This window comes from Corvus hawaiiensis, chromosome 5 (assembly GCF_020740725.1).
Source record: "Corvus hawaiiensis isolate bCorHaw1 chromosome 5, bCorHaw1.pri.cur, whole genome shotgun sequence".
NCBI classification, from domain to species: domain Eukaryota; kingdom Metazoa; phylum Chordata; class Aves; order Passeriformes; family Corvidae; genus Corvus; species Corvus hawaiiensis.
Window position 1 is genome coordinate 7,970,874 of NC_063217.1, and position 16,737 is coordinate 7,987,610.

Here is a 16,737-nt window from a genome sequence, read left to right on the forward strand (position 1 = left end):
GAGAGATGGTTTCTTCTGTCCTTAGAATCAGAGATCACTAAGGTTGAAAAAGCCTTATAATCACAGATTCATTATGTGTTGGAAGAGTCCTCTTAGATCATCAAATACAACCATTATTGTATAACCAGCTGATCACTAAACCATGTCCCCAGGTACCACATCCGGTAAAACAGATGGCAGAAGTAGCAAAGGAAAAGTTGTTTGGTGGGTTTTTTAAAATCAGCTTAAAACACAAAAGCAGCTATTGAAGAGTAGCAATGGTTTTGGAGAGACTTTCTGAACACACAGTAACAGGTGCTGTTTGGTTTTGGGGATTTTTTTAAATGAAGATACACTTTCAGCCTTGCGATGCATGAAGGGATTTACCTTGAAAATTCCTTTCCTGTTGCCTGGCCTTACTGTAGTAAATTTTGTACAAACTCACGCATCTTCTGTGTGGCATCTGCATGAATATCCATGTTCCTGCAGAGAAGTCTGCTCTGCTGGCACCTCTCCTTTCCCACACACTACTATGGAAAACATAACTGTGTTCCTGAACCAAAGTCATGCTTGAAGTACAGCAGAGGTTCAAAATGTGCACAAACTCCCCTCCCTTCAGCCTGGCTCTGACACAAGCTAGAACAATGACCTGAACACATCCAAGCAAGCCAGACAGAGAACAGCTACAGCCTGGAAGCTACACAGTACTTTTAGCATAACACTACGTACAAATTAAATTCATTTTATCCAGAACTTTCTGTCCTTGTCAACAACAAAAATCCTTCAGAAAAGCAGTTTCACACCACAGTGGGAATTTAAGGGGAGGAGATATCCTCAGCTGTGACCTCAAAGGAGTTTTACAAAGGAAACAAAGGACACACAACCCATGGCATTTCAGAACTGCCAGTGAAGGATGGTTTCCACAAGCACAGATAATGTATCATCTGTAAGGAGACTCTCCCAGTGGAAGCATGCCAACAGAAGACACTTGTCACTTCTAGGCAGAAACTGAGACCTGTCTGCTGAAGTTCAGGGTGTATTTTGGCTTAATTACAAACTGAGCACGGATTTATGCAGAGGAGATTTAATTGAGTAAAATTAAAGGAAAAACTGGGGGTGGAGTGCCAGACTTCTGCTCGCTTACCTCAGTTGTAAACTCCGTGTCAGACAGCCGTGGGTAGGTAAACAAGTGCATGGACAGGCTGTGTTCCAGTTTTGACTGCTCTGTTTACACTAATGAGGTTACTAATTAGAACACAGGATGATTCTACATCCAGTGTAGATGTTCTACATCACTGCATGAAATGACTTCAGCAGACTTCAAACCTCATCTGCTGTTTCGTTCCTTCCCTTGTGCTACCATAGCTTGTCCAAGCATACAGAATGTGGATTTGGGAATAAATCTGCCCAAAATTTGACTGCCACACGCAGATTGGTTATGCTATGTCTAAACTAATACCTTCAACCAAGAAATACAAAGATCTTTTAAGGACTGCTGAATTACAAATCCTATAGATGTGTCCATAAATCCACTGCATGCCCTGTCTATCTCAGGCAAAAGCTTAAAGGCTCTTAATACTCATGAAATACATAAGATGAGTTTAAATATTTCTTGACAGCCTATTACTCTCACCTAGCAGTTCCATCTTCTCCAGCAGGACACCTTTCCATGGCAGAATGGGTGCTGAGACTCCAGCTGCTGCATTCCACTAAGTTACCATGCCCTAAGCACAAAATGAGGGGCTGGACACAACCAGAATTGAATCCCTTCAAGAGTCTAATTTTCATCTCTGAAGACTCCTCCTTTCCCCTTTTAGCAAGGGCTAAAAAAGCAAATCATCCAAAACAAACAAAACACCCTAAAACAAACAAAAAAGGACTACTGGGCCCACATATTCCTTTTACAGTCAAACTGATAACACAACCCCAAAAGCAGACTAACAAGGATTTTTAAAGTTTTTAATTCTTCTGCATAAAGGCAAATTGCCAAAAATGTAACACATTCCTTTATTTACAATCACCATAAATCACATGGAAGCATGCACACTGGAACAACAAGGTTCTAAATATTACTTCTTAGAAAAGTGCTGTACAGATGTTCCCTTGTACACACACACACTCCGTGCTCTGTGGTGTGTGACTGATACACCCTTGTGTTGGGAAAAATGCCTGAACATGCCTGGAAATAACATTTTGGGAGTGGGAGTAGTTCCTGGGGAAGCAGCTTATTTCCAAATCAGCAGCACAAAGGGCTCTTGGCCCTGGGTACTTCCAGCCCCACAGAAGGCTGTGGTGAAAAGCAAAACCAAACCCTGTAGAGACAACTCCCAGCTCTAGCAGACATTGGTATCCCAGCACATGCTACACAAGGACTGTAAAATTCTTGCAACTGGCACATGAATTTAGTATAAACTACTGTAGCCACAGCTCTCACTTCAAACTTCTGCACACAGTGCTGGCAGAGTAAAACAAAGGAGAGCTTATCCCAACATCATCACAATTCCTTAGCCTGGACAAGAGCAGCTCCACACCTGCAAACACTGCTATTCATCCCCAATAGTTGTAGGAACAACAGGCACTGAATACATCCTCTCCCACTCTTTAACAGTAGACTGGCTCTTTGGGTCAGGCTGTAACACATATAAAAGCAAAATCCAGGTATTTAAGCTGGCTGCTGTTCTAAAAGTCACTGAGCCTCTTCAAGAAAAGGATCTGATTTTGATAGACCATCTACCTTTCCTTTCTCTTCTCTCACCTGGCTTAGGCAAATGCCAGCTTAATTCATCTCAGAGAACAATAAATAGGCCAAATGGGTGATTGCCCAATCCAAAAGTTATTAACAGCTTGTCTTTAATGACTGGAGGAAAGCTGAAATTATCTACATTCCTTTGAAGGAGTTCCTCGGGCTGGATGTGCAATTCTGGTCCAGTGGAGCAGAGAGGGTTCCTTGGTTTGAGGGGTGGCATTCTTCAGTTTGACTCGATGCTGGAGTCGAGTCAATTCACCAATTTCCTGGTGAAACATCAGCACACTCTGAGGAACAAGATCTCCAGAGGGAATGCCAGGATCCATCACCTGAAGCAGCTTTGCAATATAATGCACGTGTCACCTGCCAATGCAGGCATAGCAGAAATGTCCTCACAAAAGCTTTAAGGAACATCCATTGTCATTGCAGCACAGGCTTCATGAAATCTGAAGTTTTACACTTGAGGCACAGCTTGCAGGAAACAATCTATCCTTATAAAGATCTGGAGAAACCTAAACAAAAAAGCAGGTAACAGCATTTTATAAATGTGCTATATCCAGGCATTAACAGCAAAACATTTCCTCTTTTAAGCTGTAGCATTACAGTAGCAGTAAATGGAAGAGAGCACTGCATATGGTGAGCTTATAGCACAGTATAAAGGAGAAACCCATATTGTCCATACCAAAGAAAGTGTTACAGCTAGTATGAACATTTTGAACACATAAATTACTGAGAAAATACAGTACTAGATACCCTACATTCCTAAAGTATTTGTCAAGAAGAAAAGGAAGCAGCTGAGCCTATTTTTCTCAACCACTCACATAATTTTCATCTAAATGTCATTAATTCATAAAATAGACTTTTATCTCAATTATAATTAATGAATTTCTGCCATATCTTAAAAATATCCTATTGACTAAGGTTTTTCCCCACAAAGCAACCAGATACATTCATATTTATTTCTGATTATGACAAATTTTCTTTTAGCAAGGGAAGGTAGTGTGGAATTCTATCATGTAACCCACTATCTGGTTTTCAAGCAAGATTAAACTTCCACAGATAAAGTTCCTGACACTTGAGAATTAGAGCTCATCACACCTAAAAGCCAAGGTTAAAGGCAATGTTGCTCTAAATACTGATCTTTCCATCCCAGAAAACCAGTGTGTTGCTCCACAGAGAAGGTATTTAATTCACTTCATACATCTTACATCTAACATAAATATTTACAAACCCACTGAGTATATACACTCCTTAATACAGCCTTATTTACAACAAAGACCACTGAAAAAACACTAAGCATCAACTATGTGGAAACCAGAAAGGCTCTTAACTGTGATGTAGAGATGCTTCTTTTACCTGAATAATTTCACCTTATGTTGATTGCACGTCTGCTGACTGTAAATCTTCCTCTTTCAGTGCAGATCCTACATGACAGCACCAGTTTTCCAAGACTTGATCTGCTGGTCTCAGACTACATTCCTATTCTTCAAGTCTTTTTTCTGTCACAGGAGAAATTCCTTCTTCAATACTTCTATATACAAAGAAAGACTAGATATTTTCAAATATTGAATTAGCACTTAAGGGAAGTGAATGCATGTTAAATCTTATTCATGCTCAAAGAATTTAACTTAAAAATCAATAAAGTCAAAATAAAAATGCCATCAGCATAGTTTTTTAAAAGCTCTAGCTGCCTTTTCCTCATACTGCTATAATCCAAAATCTAAGTGTAAAACTAATTTTGGCCATATTCTAAATGAGTTTTATTATGCAAAATAGTCAAAGATCACTGTTTAACAGACATTTATATCCTAGTCCATGTTTCAGAGCCTGCATCAAATGTAGTTCAAAGGCAATCTAATTACACAAAAGACTACCTGCTAATAAAACCTGTTTGACCCAGATTGCCATCCATCCTATTAATGCACCACAGGAATCTACAGTCCAAGAGAAAATTTTCACTAAAATCTACTGCTGCAAATGCCAAGTTGTAACTTCATCACAAAAACATTAAGAGGCAGAAAAGGTGCTACTGAAATAATTGAAAAAACTGGCATTTTTTGAGTGATAAAAACACATCTTCTAGCGGACAGGTAACAATTTCAATTTCCTAAGTCTGAAGCATTAGATCTTTTAATTAAGGGGCTGTATTAAGTGCAAGAGGATGGGATAAAACACTAATAAAATAAAGGAATAAAAAAGAAACTGATCTGCCTGAACTGAACAGTTGGATTCTGTAGAACGATACTGTGGATGAGCTACTGAAACAGAACAGGTCACGTAAGTAGTCAGCACAAACTCACTTTGGTATTTAGATTTTTTTCCTCAATATTGTATCTTCAGCATTTGCACTTCCCCATCCTCTGTCAGGGTATTCTGACTGATGTCCTTCCAATAAACTGCTACAAAGTTTAAGCCTACAAATAAAAAAAACCAAACCCAAAGACTAAGTGCCTTTATTATGGTAACTTTTAAATATAAAATAGCTACAATCCATTAACACAGACTGTAACATGAGAACATAAAGAACATAAGGACAGAATTTTACCACACAACATATAAATATCGACCAAAACATCCCTAAGAAGAATAGCAAAAAAAAAAAAAAAAAAAAAAAAAAAGTCAATGTTTATAATAAAAGCTTGGATTGAATTACAGCAAGAAAGCAACTAAGCTTCTAAATTAATGTAATTTATAATTATAAAATTAATTAAAAAATACCCCTCAAACCCCAATTGATGAGCTGCATTTCATACCTCTCCAGCCTGCAGTCTGCATCTCTGCAAGTCTTGCTGTCAGGCAGAAAGAAGCTGGATTTCCTCTGTTTTGGATTGTTCCATCCTGAAGAACAACTGGCTGGAATTGGGTCACTGCATAAAAACAAAAAACTATCATTGTTGTCACTACAAAACAACTTAATCTCTAAGGAGACAGAGAGCAAGCTTCCAGCTCTTAAAGGCTGAGGAAATGAGAGGCAAACTTCCAATTCTTTCCACAAGACAGAATGTGAAAGGGGCTCATCATTTTCCAGCACTATCTGGGATGGCAGAGAGCAGAAAGCAACAGATGGGAAAGTCAGAGTGGAAAAAGCTGAGTAAGCTCAAAGAAGAGAAGTAACAACCAAACATACCATGTGCTGGAGGAAATGTAAAAAGGGAAAGAAAAAAGAAGGGAAAAGGGAAAAGGGAAAAGGGAAAAGGGAAAAGGAACACCTTTACAGGATAAGCAATAAACAGAAATAACATCATAATCACTGGGGTATTTACCTTGTTATTCCTATACTTTGTTGTACTGTCACTACTTCATCTTTTTCACCTAAGGCTTCCCACTCTGAGCACTTTGAAAAAGCCTCCTGATGTCCCGAGTCAGTAAGGCTGGAAAGAAAATGAAAAGGTCTGAATCCATGCACGTGGGTAACACAGCTCCTCTTAAGGGGGCTAAGTGGACAGAAAAAAACCACAAAACCACACCTGTATAAACATTTTTTACTAAGGTTAGTGTGAAATGTCTACTAAACTGCCAAAACCCTTTGTGTTGCTTAAATCTACACACAAAACCCCCTGTGTTGTGTCTTCTGACACTTGCAATGGACCACTGTAAATAATTGCTATCATACAGCACAATTATTCTGACATGATTTCCATTCCTCATTAAATCGCACACATTTTTAGATGAAATTAAAGCTGTTAACAAATGGAGGGAAAAGTACGAGTCATATTCCAAAAGGTAGTTTGTAGTATCAATGAATTCCCATATGGAGAATAATTTCATACCTTTCCAGTGTGTGGTACATCTGCAGATAATGGTTTTTGCTCTCTGAAACCACAGAGGAGTCAGAACTGTTTCTTTTTCTGCGTTTCCATACTGGAGAAGAATCAGGAGAACAGGAACTACAAAAATAAAACACAGATTTTACATACATAACATTTTTTTATCTATGTCTAAATGTTTATCAGAGTTCTGCTAAATAATAGCATATGCTACAGAGGAAGTTTTCTTTTGAGGTATGATTCTTCAGTCACACAGAGGAACATGGAGCAAATGGCTCACGGTTTGGAAGCAGAACCATTTTGAGCTCCACACACATCCCCCAGGACAAAGGATTTCAGTAAACAGGGAAGTGCACAAGGTACTTCAGAGTCAGCCTCCCTGCTGTTCTGCAGACAGGCAAGATGCTATTAAGGAAGGGGACTCCTGCTTCTGAAAAAGCTCCTCTACTTTCAGAACATTCCAGCACTGACTAAAGAAACCTCAGTACTCTAAGAAGCTGAAAAAATACTGCCTTTCCTTCTGTTAAATCATGTAATTCTGCAATGCTGGTAATTTTTCCACATTCAATGCTCTGTACCATTGATGGATTACATTCAACAGCAAAAGTGCCAAACTCCAGAGCTGAGCATTAACTACTCTTCCACATTAAACATTTCCTACAAAAAACTGACACGTACTGAATTATTTCCCTAAGTTAAGCACAGAAGTTTTCTCTCATACCTCTCAGGTATGTAGTCAGTCTGTCTGCATTCATCTTCACACTCATTTCTCTTCTGCTTTTCGTCAAACACAAAGGAGCCAGAAGCATCCTCATCTTTGCAGAACCGTTCCTGGGAACTACCTGAAGGTTCTGTACTACTAAAAACAGGAGGGGAAAAAAAAAGCTTTAAAAAACTACCCATCTGGCTTACTGCTCCAACTAGAAAACAGTTAAACTGAAGTAATAATTAACAGTTCATCTCATATGACACTCAAATGGTGTAAAAACTGCAACATCCACCACAGGTTAATTACAACACAGGTAAAACTATTTACACAGTGCAGTTACAAAGCTACAAGAACTCCATTCACCCTTTTCCTCCCAATTTACTAGTCCAAATCGTGTAAAGTATGAGGTGGCATCAATTAGCAGAGCTAGCCTTGTTACAGAAATTCAAAGTTGTGAAAAGATAAAAATATTTCCATCTTGAATGCACCTGACACTTTCCTGAAGAGAGCACAGAAATCTCTCTCTCACTTTAAACGTCTCAAATCCTCTAACATATTGTTACTGTAGGAGACACATGGTTCCATGACATCAGGAAAAGGAAAGAAGGAAAGGTTATCAAAGTCAAGGAACAGTAATCACCAAATTTGTGCTTATGCCTCTCGCTTTCTAAAAAAGTAATATTACCTTGTGCCCACCAGTGTAAAGACAAAAGGGGAGGAATGCATTCTGCAGGCAGACCAAATGCCTTCCTCCCCATAAATGCCTGACTGCAGATAATCTTAAGACTAAATAATGGGAGTATCTTGAAGACTAACAGAATTCAAATGGAAAACAAAGCATTCAAGGAGACTCCCATTTCTGAGTCTGATCTTTTTTCTCCCAGTCAGGAATGCTCTAAAGGAACTACAGAGCCCTCCTTAAATTCCTTAAGCCTTGACTTAATTCACCCATATACACACACTGGCTGCAGATCCCAGGTTTCTTCAGCAGGAGGATCCCAGGCATGCAGTGCTATCTTCCACAGCCTGATCTGCTGGTCCCAGGACCTACGGCTGTACTTCTTGAACTTGTTGGGAGTTCTAGGGTGAACTCCTGGAATTCGCTGGTCCCTGTAAATACACAGTAAGATTTATTATTTCAGAACATGGAGGTTTTTCCCTTAAAAAGAATCCTCAGCTCATCAGATCACACAGGCATCAGTGGTCTGATAAATAAAGTTCATATTTTTAAACACTTAATTGAGATGTATATAAGACATTACCAAAAATAGATCACAAAAGCAACAACTAACCATCATGTTCTGAGTCAGACTGGAAGCTCATCCAGTCCAGCTCTCTGACAGCTGCCAAAAGCAGATCCCTACTGCCCATGAACAGACACAAAACAGAAGCATAACTCATACTCCTTCAATAATATCCCAACCTCCAGCTCCTTCAACTTTATTTCTCCTGAGTCAAGTGCAGCTTCTTTTATTTAGTATTGTACCCAGTCTGGCTGGGATGGAGTTACCTTCGTGCTCACACAGCTTCAAGGCCTTCTCCTTTCCCCATTCAGCCCTGCCCCATCCCACAGACACTAAGTTTATGGTGAACACTGAGTTGAAAGGGAAAACTGCTGGGACAGCTGACTCAAATTACCCAGAGATACTGTGCACCATATAATGTCACACTCAGCAGTAAAAACCAGAGGAAGAATTTGAAGAGAACTAAGGCTGTGTGCTGTTTTACACACACACACACCAGGAACAAGTAAGAGTTCATTTGGAAAGCTGCAACACAGTGCAACTTACTTTGGAACTTCTTTAAGGTATCTGTCATATGCAAGGGTATTCTTTCCAAAATTGATCTGTTTTTGTCTTCTCCTCAGGACCACTTCATCAGTTTCCCATTCAGCTGGATTAGCAGAGTCACTTGCAACAGAACTTGAAAATAAAAGTAAGAATTAAGTTGAAAAGAACCTTAATAGTTTTACAAGTTACATAAACATATTCTAGAACTGCCTGTATTCTTACTGATAGACAGTGAGCACCACTCTGAACTCACTAGTTCACAGAAATGAAAGCTGTGCTAATCAAATCTGAACCTCAAATGATCACACAAGTAGCTTTTGAGATAAAACTTCTCAGTGCTACTCCCTCCTTAAGGCTTCCTTCAGGCTTGATATGAAACAGCCTGTGTTTCAAATATTCATTAATGCATGTAAAGTAGTCAGAGATCATCAGATGGTTATTGCTAAAACCAATGCAACAATAAGCAGTAATAGTTCAATACCTACTTTGTGATTTTTTTATTTGATGTCCTCATTGTTTTGCCTTCTTCAATTCTACCTTCCCAGTTGGGGCAACTGGAAAGAGGTCTAGAATGTTCTGGTTCTGTAGAGCTTAGAGAAAATAATGGGAATTCATCATGAATGTTTGCTGCTTGTAACACAGTTAATGAACAGAAACATCAATAGTGGACAAAACCACTCCACAACTGTAAAACCACAAGCATGCTCCTCTGTTTCAGTTCTAAGTCACCTTCAGCCTGCCCTCTTCTGTCAATTTTAATGCCTCAACATTTAACAAGTGATATAAGTAATACAGAAGCAGATTTAGCTGATAGTCTTACTTTCCCTAAATGGTTTCACATCAACAGATGAAATTACCATCCGTGCTGACAACATCATTTTAACACAGGACAAAGATTCCACACTGAAAAGGAACATATCCACTCAGCAAAAGAGAAACACAAAACACTGCTGGCACATCCACTTAAGTCTCACACTCATGCCATACCGTTAGTATTTTTTATGACCACATCAAAGACACAGAAAACACTCCTGAACACAAGGCCTTTCCTAAGGTCTTCAAAAGATTAATTTATTAATGAAACAATATTAAACATGCCATCAAAAATTAAAATCACCTTCATACAGCGTAATATTCAGAAATGTATGAATTACATAAAAAAAATATTTTCATGTACCCTCAGTAAAATATTTCCTCTTACATTCTGTTCAGTTTTCTGCACATATCTCAGCACTCACCACTTTCCACCCTTGCTATCAGACAGTAAGATACAAGTCTCAACCACTTCCTCCACCGTAGGTCTTCAGTCTAGAATATCCAAAAGCCAAGAAAAATATTCCTAGAATTACCTATGTATAAAATTCTATCTCATCTCAAATTTTCCTCAACAACCGTAGGGGAAAAAAAAAAGGTGCTCACTAAAAACTGCAGTAGAACTGAATATACCAAGTGCACTGTGAAGTGAACAAAGATGGCCTGCCCACACTTACACATAAAGATGCATAAGCAAAGTATGAAAATAACAGCATATGGCTTCATTGGGAATTTTCTACTAATATTGAAGCCTTCAGCAATAAAGGGCTTAACCTACTGCTTCACTAAATAGCATTTCTCCCTTTCATTTGGAATACTTGCTAATACCATGGCATGTATTTCAATTAGACACACTGGGTGGTCTTCTTCAGGCACGATGCAGGTATCATCTCCTAACTCTGTGCTACTCTGTTATAAGAAAACACTCAACCTAAGTATGTCCAAGCTTTTCTTGGAGTCCTAAAGAAGAGTGTAGCAAAGTGGAGACGTAAAGAAAATTCACATTTATTCCTCACCTGTCCAGCCAATGGCCTGAATGGCCACACTGATATTCCTCAAGCACCAAAGAATCTGAATGCTTCCAGCTTCTATATTCCTGTTCTTGATGCCAGCAGTGTGGATGCTGCACAGAACTAGAAAACAAGAATTTTCATCTGAAATCAAGTCACTGGTAGTCACTGAACATTGCCCATAAAAAACAAATATGGACAATCTGATTTGGCATACAGATATGTGATATACCTCAACTTATTCAGGAAACATTTACTTAACAAAGATGTTAGACAGTGCAATTGCTGAGAAAATGTCTTTGATTAATGCAATTAAGACATCAACATTTTCAAATAAACCATTATTATTTAAACAACCAAACATATACTCTATTTGCAGACAAAATGGTGGGAGAAAAAACCTAACCGAGGACTGTCACCAGTATTTATAGACCTGTGGACATGTGCCAACATCCACAGACCATCCTCCGGCAGCAGTGCACTACCTGACATTTATTTACTGCCCCATCCCGTAGTAAATTCACGGAAAAGCCAAATTCAGGAACTACACTTCAATGCAATGGCTAAGGAGAAGTAGGTCAAATGTTTATGTGGAAACACTTTTACCCAGGAAATTCTTGACCAGACATGGCTGCAGAGCCCTCACAAGGAAGCCTGGGATCTGACTGTAGTGCTTGCACCACGCTGGTGGGTCAGCCAGGGATTGCTTAAGGGTTGAGTTCTCTACATTTTCCTCCTCGATTCTGGCGGCTTTGGCATGTTAAATGACGGGTTACTAAACAAAACACAATCGCAGCATCTACTAACACCAGACCTGGCTTCTGGGCTGAGGACCACACCTGCTCGAGAGAGCGACCGGGTACTGCAGCCTCTGCACTATAAATACACGGTGTTTCTGTGTGTGTAACAGCAAACACACTGCTCTGTACGTGCCAGCTCTCTGCGCGTAACTAAACAAGGGAGAAGGAAGGAAGGATTTTTCATATTTTACTCCTGGGTTAAGCACTCATGTTTGCTTTCCCTTCCTCCTCCACCCTGCCTGGCTTTGGGAGTTTCCTGCTCCCAGAGGCTCGAAGTTACCAACAACACACAGCACAAACAGCTCCCTCCGAATCACAGACCCAGGCAGAAGGACGCTTCCAAACCCGCTCGGTTTTCGCCAAGACAGTGAATGGATAAAACCCTTCTCTGACCACCTTCAGCAATTACTCGATTTAATGACTTGAAAGAAAAATTTTTAAAAAGCACACCAGCTTAGGTACACTACAACACATGTCGTAAGTACGACACTGTTTGAAAACGTAAGGGGAAATGACAACCGAAAACTATGCCTTTTAAAAACATTCCGGTATTTGCTTTGCACTGCCCGCCCACTCCAGTCTGAAGCCAAGCCGCCGTGCTCCCAGCCGGGCTGGGGTGCCTCGCCTGCCCGGGCAGCTGGTCCCTCACTCGCCACCGGCAGAGGAGGCCGAAGGAGCTCCTGCAAGGGGCCGAGGCCGCAGGAGAAGGGGCCGTCTGGCGGAGGAGCACGGGCTGCCACGGCTGCATAGCCAGCAGCTGCCCCCGGAGCCGCCCTGGGACAGGCAGCGCGGCACCCCCGCCCGCCCAGCAGGGCGATGCCCGCCCCGTTCCCCGTCCCCCCGCGGCCGCTCCCACCTGCGCAGCCCGCCCGGCTCCGCTGAGCCCGGGCGGCGCGGCCCGCCGGACATGGCTGAGGCGGGCGGCGGCCCCGCCGAACATGGCCCCGGCTCCGGCCCCGGCTCAGCGGCAGCGCAGGCGCGGCCCGTCCTCCCGCGGGGAGCGCAGGCGCGCTCGGGCGCTGCCGCAGCCGGGGGAGCCGGGACGGGGCTGTTCGTGCGGGGCCCTGGTCGGTGTTACCGGAGGAAAGGGGCGCGTCCTGCGCCCCTGTGAGGGCCTGGGCACAGCTTCCCTCACACCGAGGGCGCCACTGCCCTCTCGCCATCTCCCTGCGGCTGCATTCCCCGGCCCACTCCGCTCGCAAATCTAGGGAAAACCCAGCTCCCACATCACGGCGTTACCTCACGCAATAGCAAAGGATTCGTTTTGGGACAAGGTAGTTTCCTGCTAGACGTCGTGAGGGGTTAGTGGCCACGACAATTTACACGCTACAGGAATGTGTCCCACATTTCATACCATTAATGGAATCATAGAACAGCTTGATTTGGAAAGGACCTTAAAGATAATTTGCTCCAGTATTTATATCTCAACTCCTTAAACAGCTCAAAGTCAACAAACATTTCTTAAGAAATGGCACACAGAACTTTATTCTTACTATATACCATCCTGACTGGAATGGTACTTAGCTGCAGACTAACCAGTTTTTAAAATCATAGAATGGTTTGTTGGAAGGGACCCTAAAGATAATCTACTTCCAACTCCCCTGTCATGGGCAGGGATGCCTTCCCCTAGATCCCTCCAACCTGGCCTGGAACAGGATCCCTTCCAGGGATGGGGCATCCACAGCTTCTCTGAGCAACCTGTTTCAATGCCTCACCACCCTCACAGTAAAGAATCTCCTCCTTATAACTAATCTGAACCTACTCTCTTTCAGTTTAAAGCCATTCCCCCCTTGTCCTATCATGCCATGGCCTTGCCAAAAGTCCCTCTCCAGCTCTCTTGGAGACCCTTCAGGTACTGCAAAGTGCTGAACTCCAAGGTCTCCCTGGAGCTTTCTCTCCTCCAGGCTGAACACCTCCTGCTCTCTCCTACCAGTGGTGCTCCAGCCCTCTGAACATCTTCATGGTTCTCCTCTGGACTCACTCCAGTAGGTCCTCTACTACAGGAATGTGGTAAGATTCTTTATTGCTGTTGCTTGGTAATAAATCTGAGCACGATCACAATAAAATAAATGTTTAATATAGGACACACCATTGCTGCATGCCAGTGCTCCCTTGGAAAGACAAATTTTTCATCATTGCCCCTGCTGATTTCATGACATCCAATGTCACTCCTTCCCATCTGGTAGTTGTGAAAAGTCATTGGAGGTTTTTTTCCTGAGGTTCTTATTTAGATTTCATACACACCTTCTTCCATTTATGCAACTCTCTGCATTCAGGTTGTAGTAGGAAAATCCGTCCAAGAACGACTTCCCATGTACCCCTTCAGGAGAATTTAAGCCCTATTTTTATTTATTCCCATGTTCTCAGATAAGACATTGCATACAAGTAAGTCAGATTGATTTCCACCCATGTAAGGTTTTACCTGGTAAACATAACTTTAAAATTAAAACCAGAACTCTTACAAAGAATCAATCGTATTTTTATTCAGCTCTTCAGAGAGTTTTAAGATTAACTGCATGTATTCATTAAACCTTTTCCTTAAGGGCTATCCAAATAATATTGTTAGTTTTAAACAGGTAAGCTATCTAGCAAAAGAACCACCAAAAACCACAAATAAGAAATCCTGCAGTATGTCTTTGGAAGAAAACGTCTTGTAATCCATGTAAGAGCTTGAGTATTTATTACTCAACTCCTTCAACAGCTCAAAGTCAACAACACTTCTTTAAAAATTGCACTGAGAACCACAGTCTTACTGAGGTTTGTCCTGACTGGAATGGTGCTTAGCTGCAATCTAACTAGTTTTACGAAATCACAGAAAAGGTTTGTTTTGGAAGGGACCTTAAAGACCATCCAGTTCCAACCCCCTGCCATAGGCAGGGACACCTTCCACTAGACCAAGTTACTCAAAGTCTCATTCAATCCCCTGAGCACTTCCAATAATGGGGCAGCCACAACTTCTCTGGGCAACTTGGTCCAGTTTCAACACAATAAAAATACTGAAAAGATCACATGATAATCTGGTATTTTCATTTCAAGCTATGCCAAACCTCATGGTAGAAAAACTATTCATATACTGGATTAAAAATATCTCTTGCTTGGAAAAAAAATCTTTTTGGGGTTGACAAATTTTGTTAACCTAAAAAAACCAAAAGATAACATATTTTCTCAATATCTTCTGGAACACTACAATTACAGAAGTAATACAATGTGGAAATAAATAATATAGCCGTGACCCATGTGTTGAGAAAGACCTGTTGAGCTGCAGCACACCAGGAAATTTGGGCTACACATGATATGCTCATATGGGGTATTTATACTGACAGAGTTCACCCACAGATTTTCTTTAGTTTAATGACATCACATTTATATAATATACTTCAGATTACTAACATTGCCCACCCACAAGTCAGTGATGTGGAAAAGCACACACATAGCTGGAAATGTAATACTAAATCGCTCTTAGTGATTTACACACAATAATAAAAAAGAAAATTCTTTCAGTAAATATTTTAGCCACTTGCATTACTTAGTTTTTAAATTTTTTTCTTTTTTTTTTTTTATACATAATGCTGTAAGAAAACTGATTCTAAACCCTATCCTCATATTTAAAAAATGTACCAAGATTATGTGGGAGGCAATGGTGTGTTCTTTACTGCAAACAGAGAGCATCTTCTCTAGAAATGGCCCTATATGTGCATGTGGCTCTTCGCATGATAACCTGAAGCTATCATGAATACAAATGCCTATTTTTGTACTCTATTATTTTCATGTTCATGTGGATTTTTAACAAGTTGTTTCTCTAACACAGCCTTTAAGAAGCTCACAAATGTTGGAGGCATCTCAGATTACTTTGAGAATTTAAACCTGAGGAAAACTACTTGTTTTAAGGAATTTAAGTCAGGTACTATCATTAACATAAATCATAATCTTGTTTCAGTAATTATTACTAAGTTTTCTAAGAGGCACTTTTGTGGACAGAGCATTAAAAGATGCAAGGGTCTCATACATTTATGACTGTTACTCTGTCATACTTTTATACTGACAAAAGAGGTAAGATGAACAAAAGCAAAGTTCCACTGAAGTGAAAACTTCCAGTCAATTCAGAGTAGATTCCACTGCAAGAGCAATTAGGAATTTAAAGCTTTTATTACATGGAATACTGTTGGCAACTGACCTGGTTTTCTATAAAACCATCTGCAACTACATGTATCTATTATCTAAGTTCCTCAAGGCCTTTATGATTTTAGCTTCACATTCTTTACAATAAATATTTTTATTCCAAACAGGCAAAGTGCTGTAGGAACTGAATGACTGGTGGTGGCAAAACCACAGCTCCAAAATCCTACCCTCTCTTCTGCAACTATTTCAAGGGCCACGTCCCTTGTATCCATGCCACATTATGTAAACTTTCCAGAAGCAAATGTTACAAAATGCTTATTTGCAAAGGCTGCTGTGTAGTGATAGGTGCATGTCAGACAACACCACCCGGCCCTGTAAGAATCTTCCAAAAGTTGAAAAATCCTGCAGAGACCATTTTAAATCTAGAAATTATTTCCCATAGAAGTACTGGAAAATATTTTAAATTCAATTGCTGATCAGCTCCTAGATTTTTTTAGTAGTTTTCAGAGTTGCCAACAAATCTGTCTGAAACTCCAGAACTCAATTTAGTTCTATTCAGATGAAGAGTGACATGCCACTGAAGATCTCTTTGGGAAAGAGACAAATCCATACTACCTGTCTCACTGTCAAATTCTCACTTTATACAATTTAAAACAACAGTTAATGAAAAACAGAGAAGCCACTGTTATTAATAGGTAGTTTAGATACTTGCATAGTAGATGTTGTACATAGAGCAACTGAGATATGCTGAAACAGTTAGTGTCCTTGAACTCAACCAGTTTGGATTTTTACAAATGAATGTTATTTAAAAAATCCAAAGTTAAAATTCAACACCAACAGTATAACATAAATGTTAGTTTTCAAGAGATGCTGTCAGATCTGTTTTCAATTCCTTACCCCTCTCTGAATTCTTGCTTGCAGCCACATTTGTAACCATTTCCTGGCTGACTCCAAGTGGAGGTGGGTGCATTCACCACCTGCAGCTCAGCTGAGACTCATGTAAT

At 40.5% G+C, this 16,737-nt stretch overlaps 1 protein-coding gene across 5 annotated transcripts; it reads right to left on the reverse strand.

Annotated features, from left to right (window-relative positions):
- Window positions 1–1,924: 1,924 nt before the first annotated feature.
- LOC125326531 (histone RNA hairpin-binding protein-like) lies at window positions 1,925–12,571 on the reverse strand. 5 transcript variants are annotated; one of them, XM_048304891.1, is made up of 12 exons: window positions 12,471–12,571; window positions 10,821–10,937; window positions 9,477–9,581; window positions 8,992–9,123; window positions 8,162–8,311; window positions 7,214–7,348; window positions 6,496–6,612; window positions 5,989–6,096; window positions 5,479–5,592; window positions 5,026–5,139; window positions 4,082–4,273; window positions 1,925–3,237 (listed from the first exon to the last, which is right to left on the reverse strand). In XM_048304891.1, the coding sequence occupies exons 1-10, from the start codon at window positions 12,521–12,523 to the stop codon at window positions 5,034–5,036; spliced, it is 1,137 nt and encodes a 378-aa protein (XP_048160848.1). In that variant the 5' UTR covers window positions 12,524–12,571; the 3' UTR covers window positions 1,925–3,237; window positions 4,082–4,273; window positions 5,026–5,033. The 5 variants fall into 5 exon arrangements, with proteins under 5 accessions (XP_048160848.1, XP_048160847.1, XP_048160846.1 ...); XM_048304890.1 differs by having other exon boundaries at window positions 4,082–4,224; window positions 7,214–7,351; XM_048304889.1 differs by having other exon boundaries at window positions 4,082–4,256; window positions 7,214–7,351.
- Window positions 12,572–16,737: the final 4,166 nt, after the last annotated feature.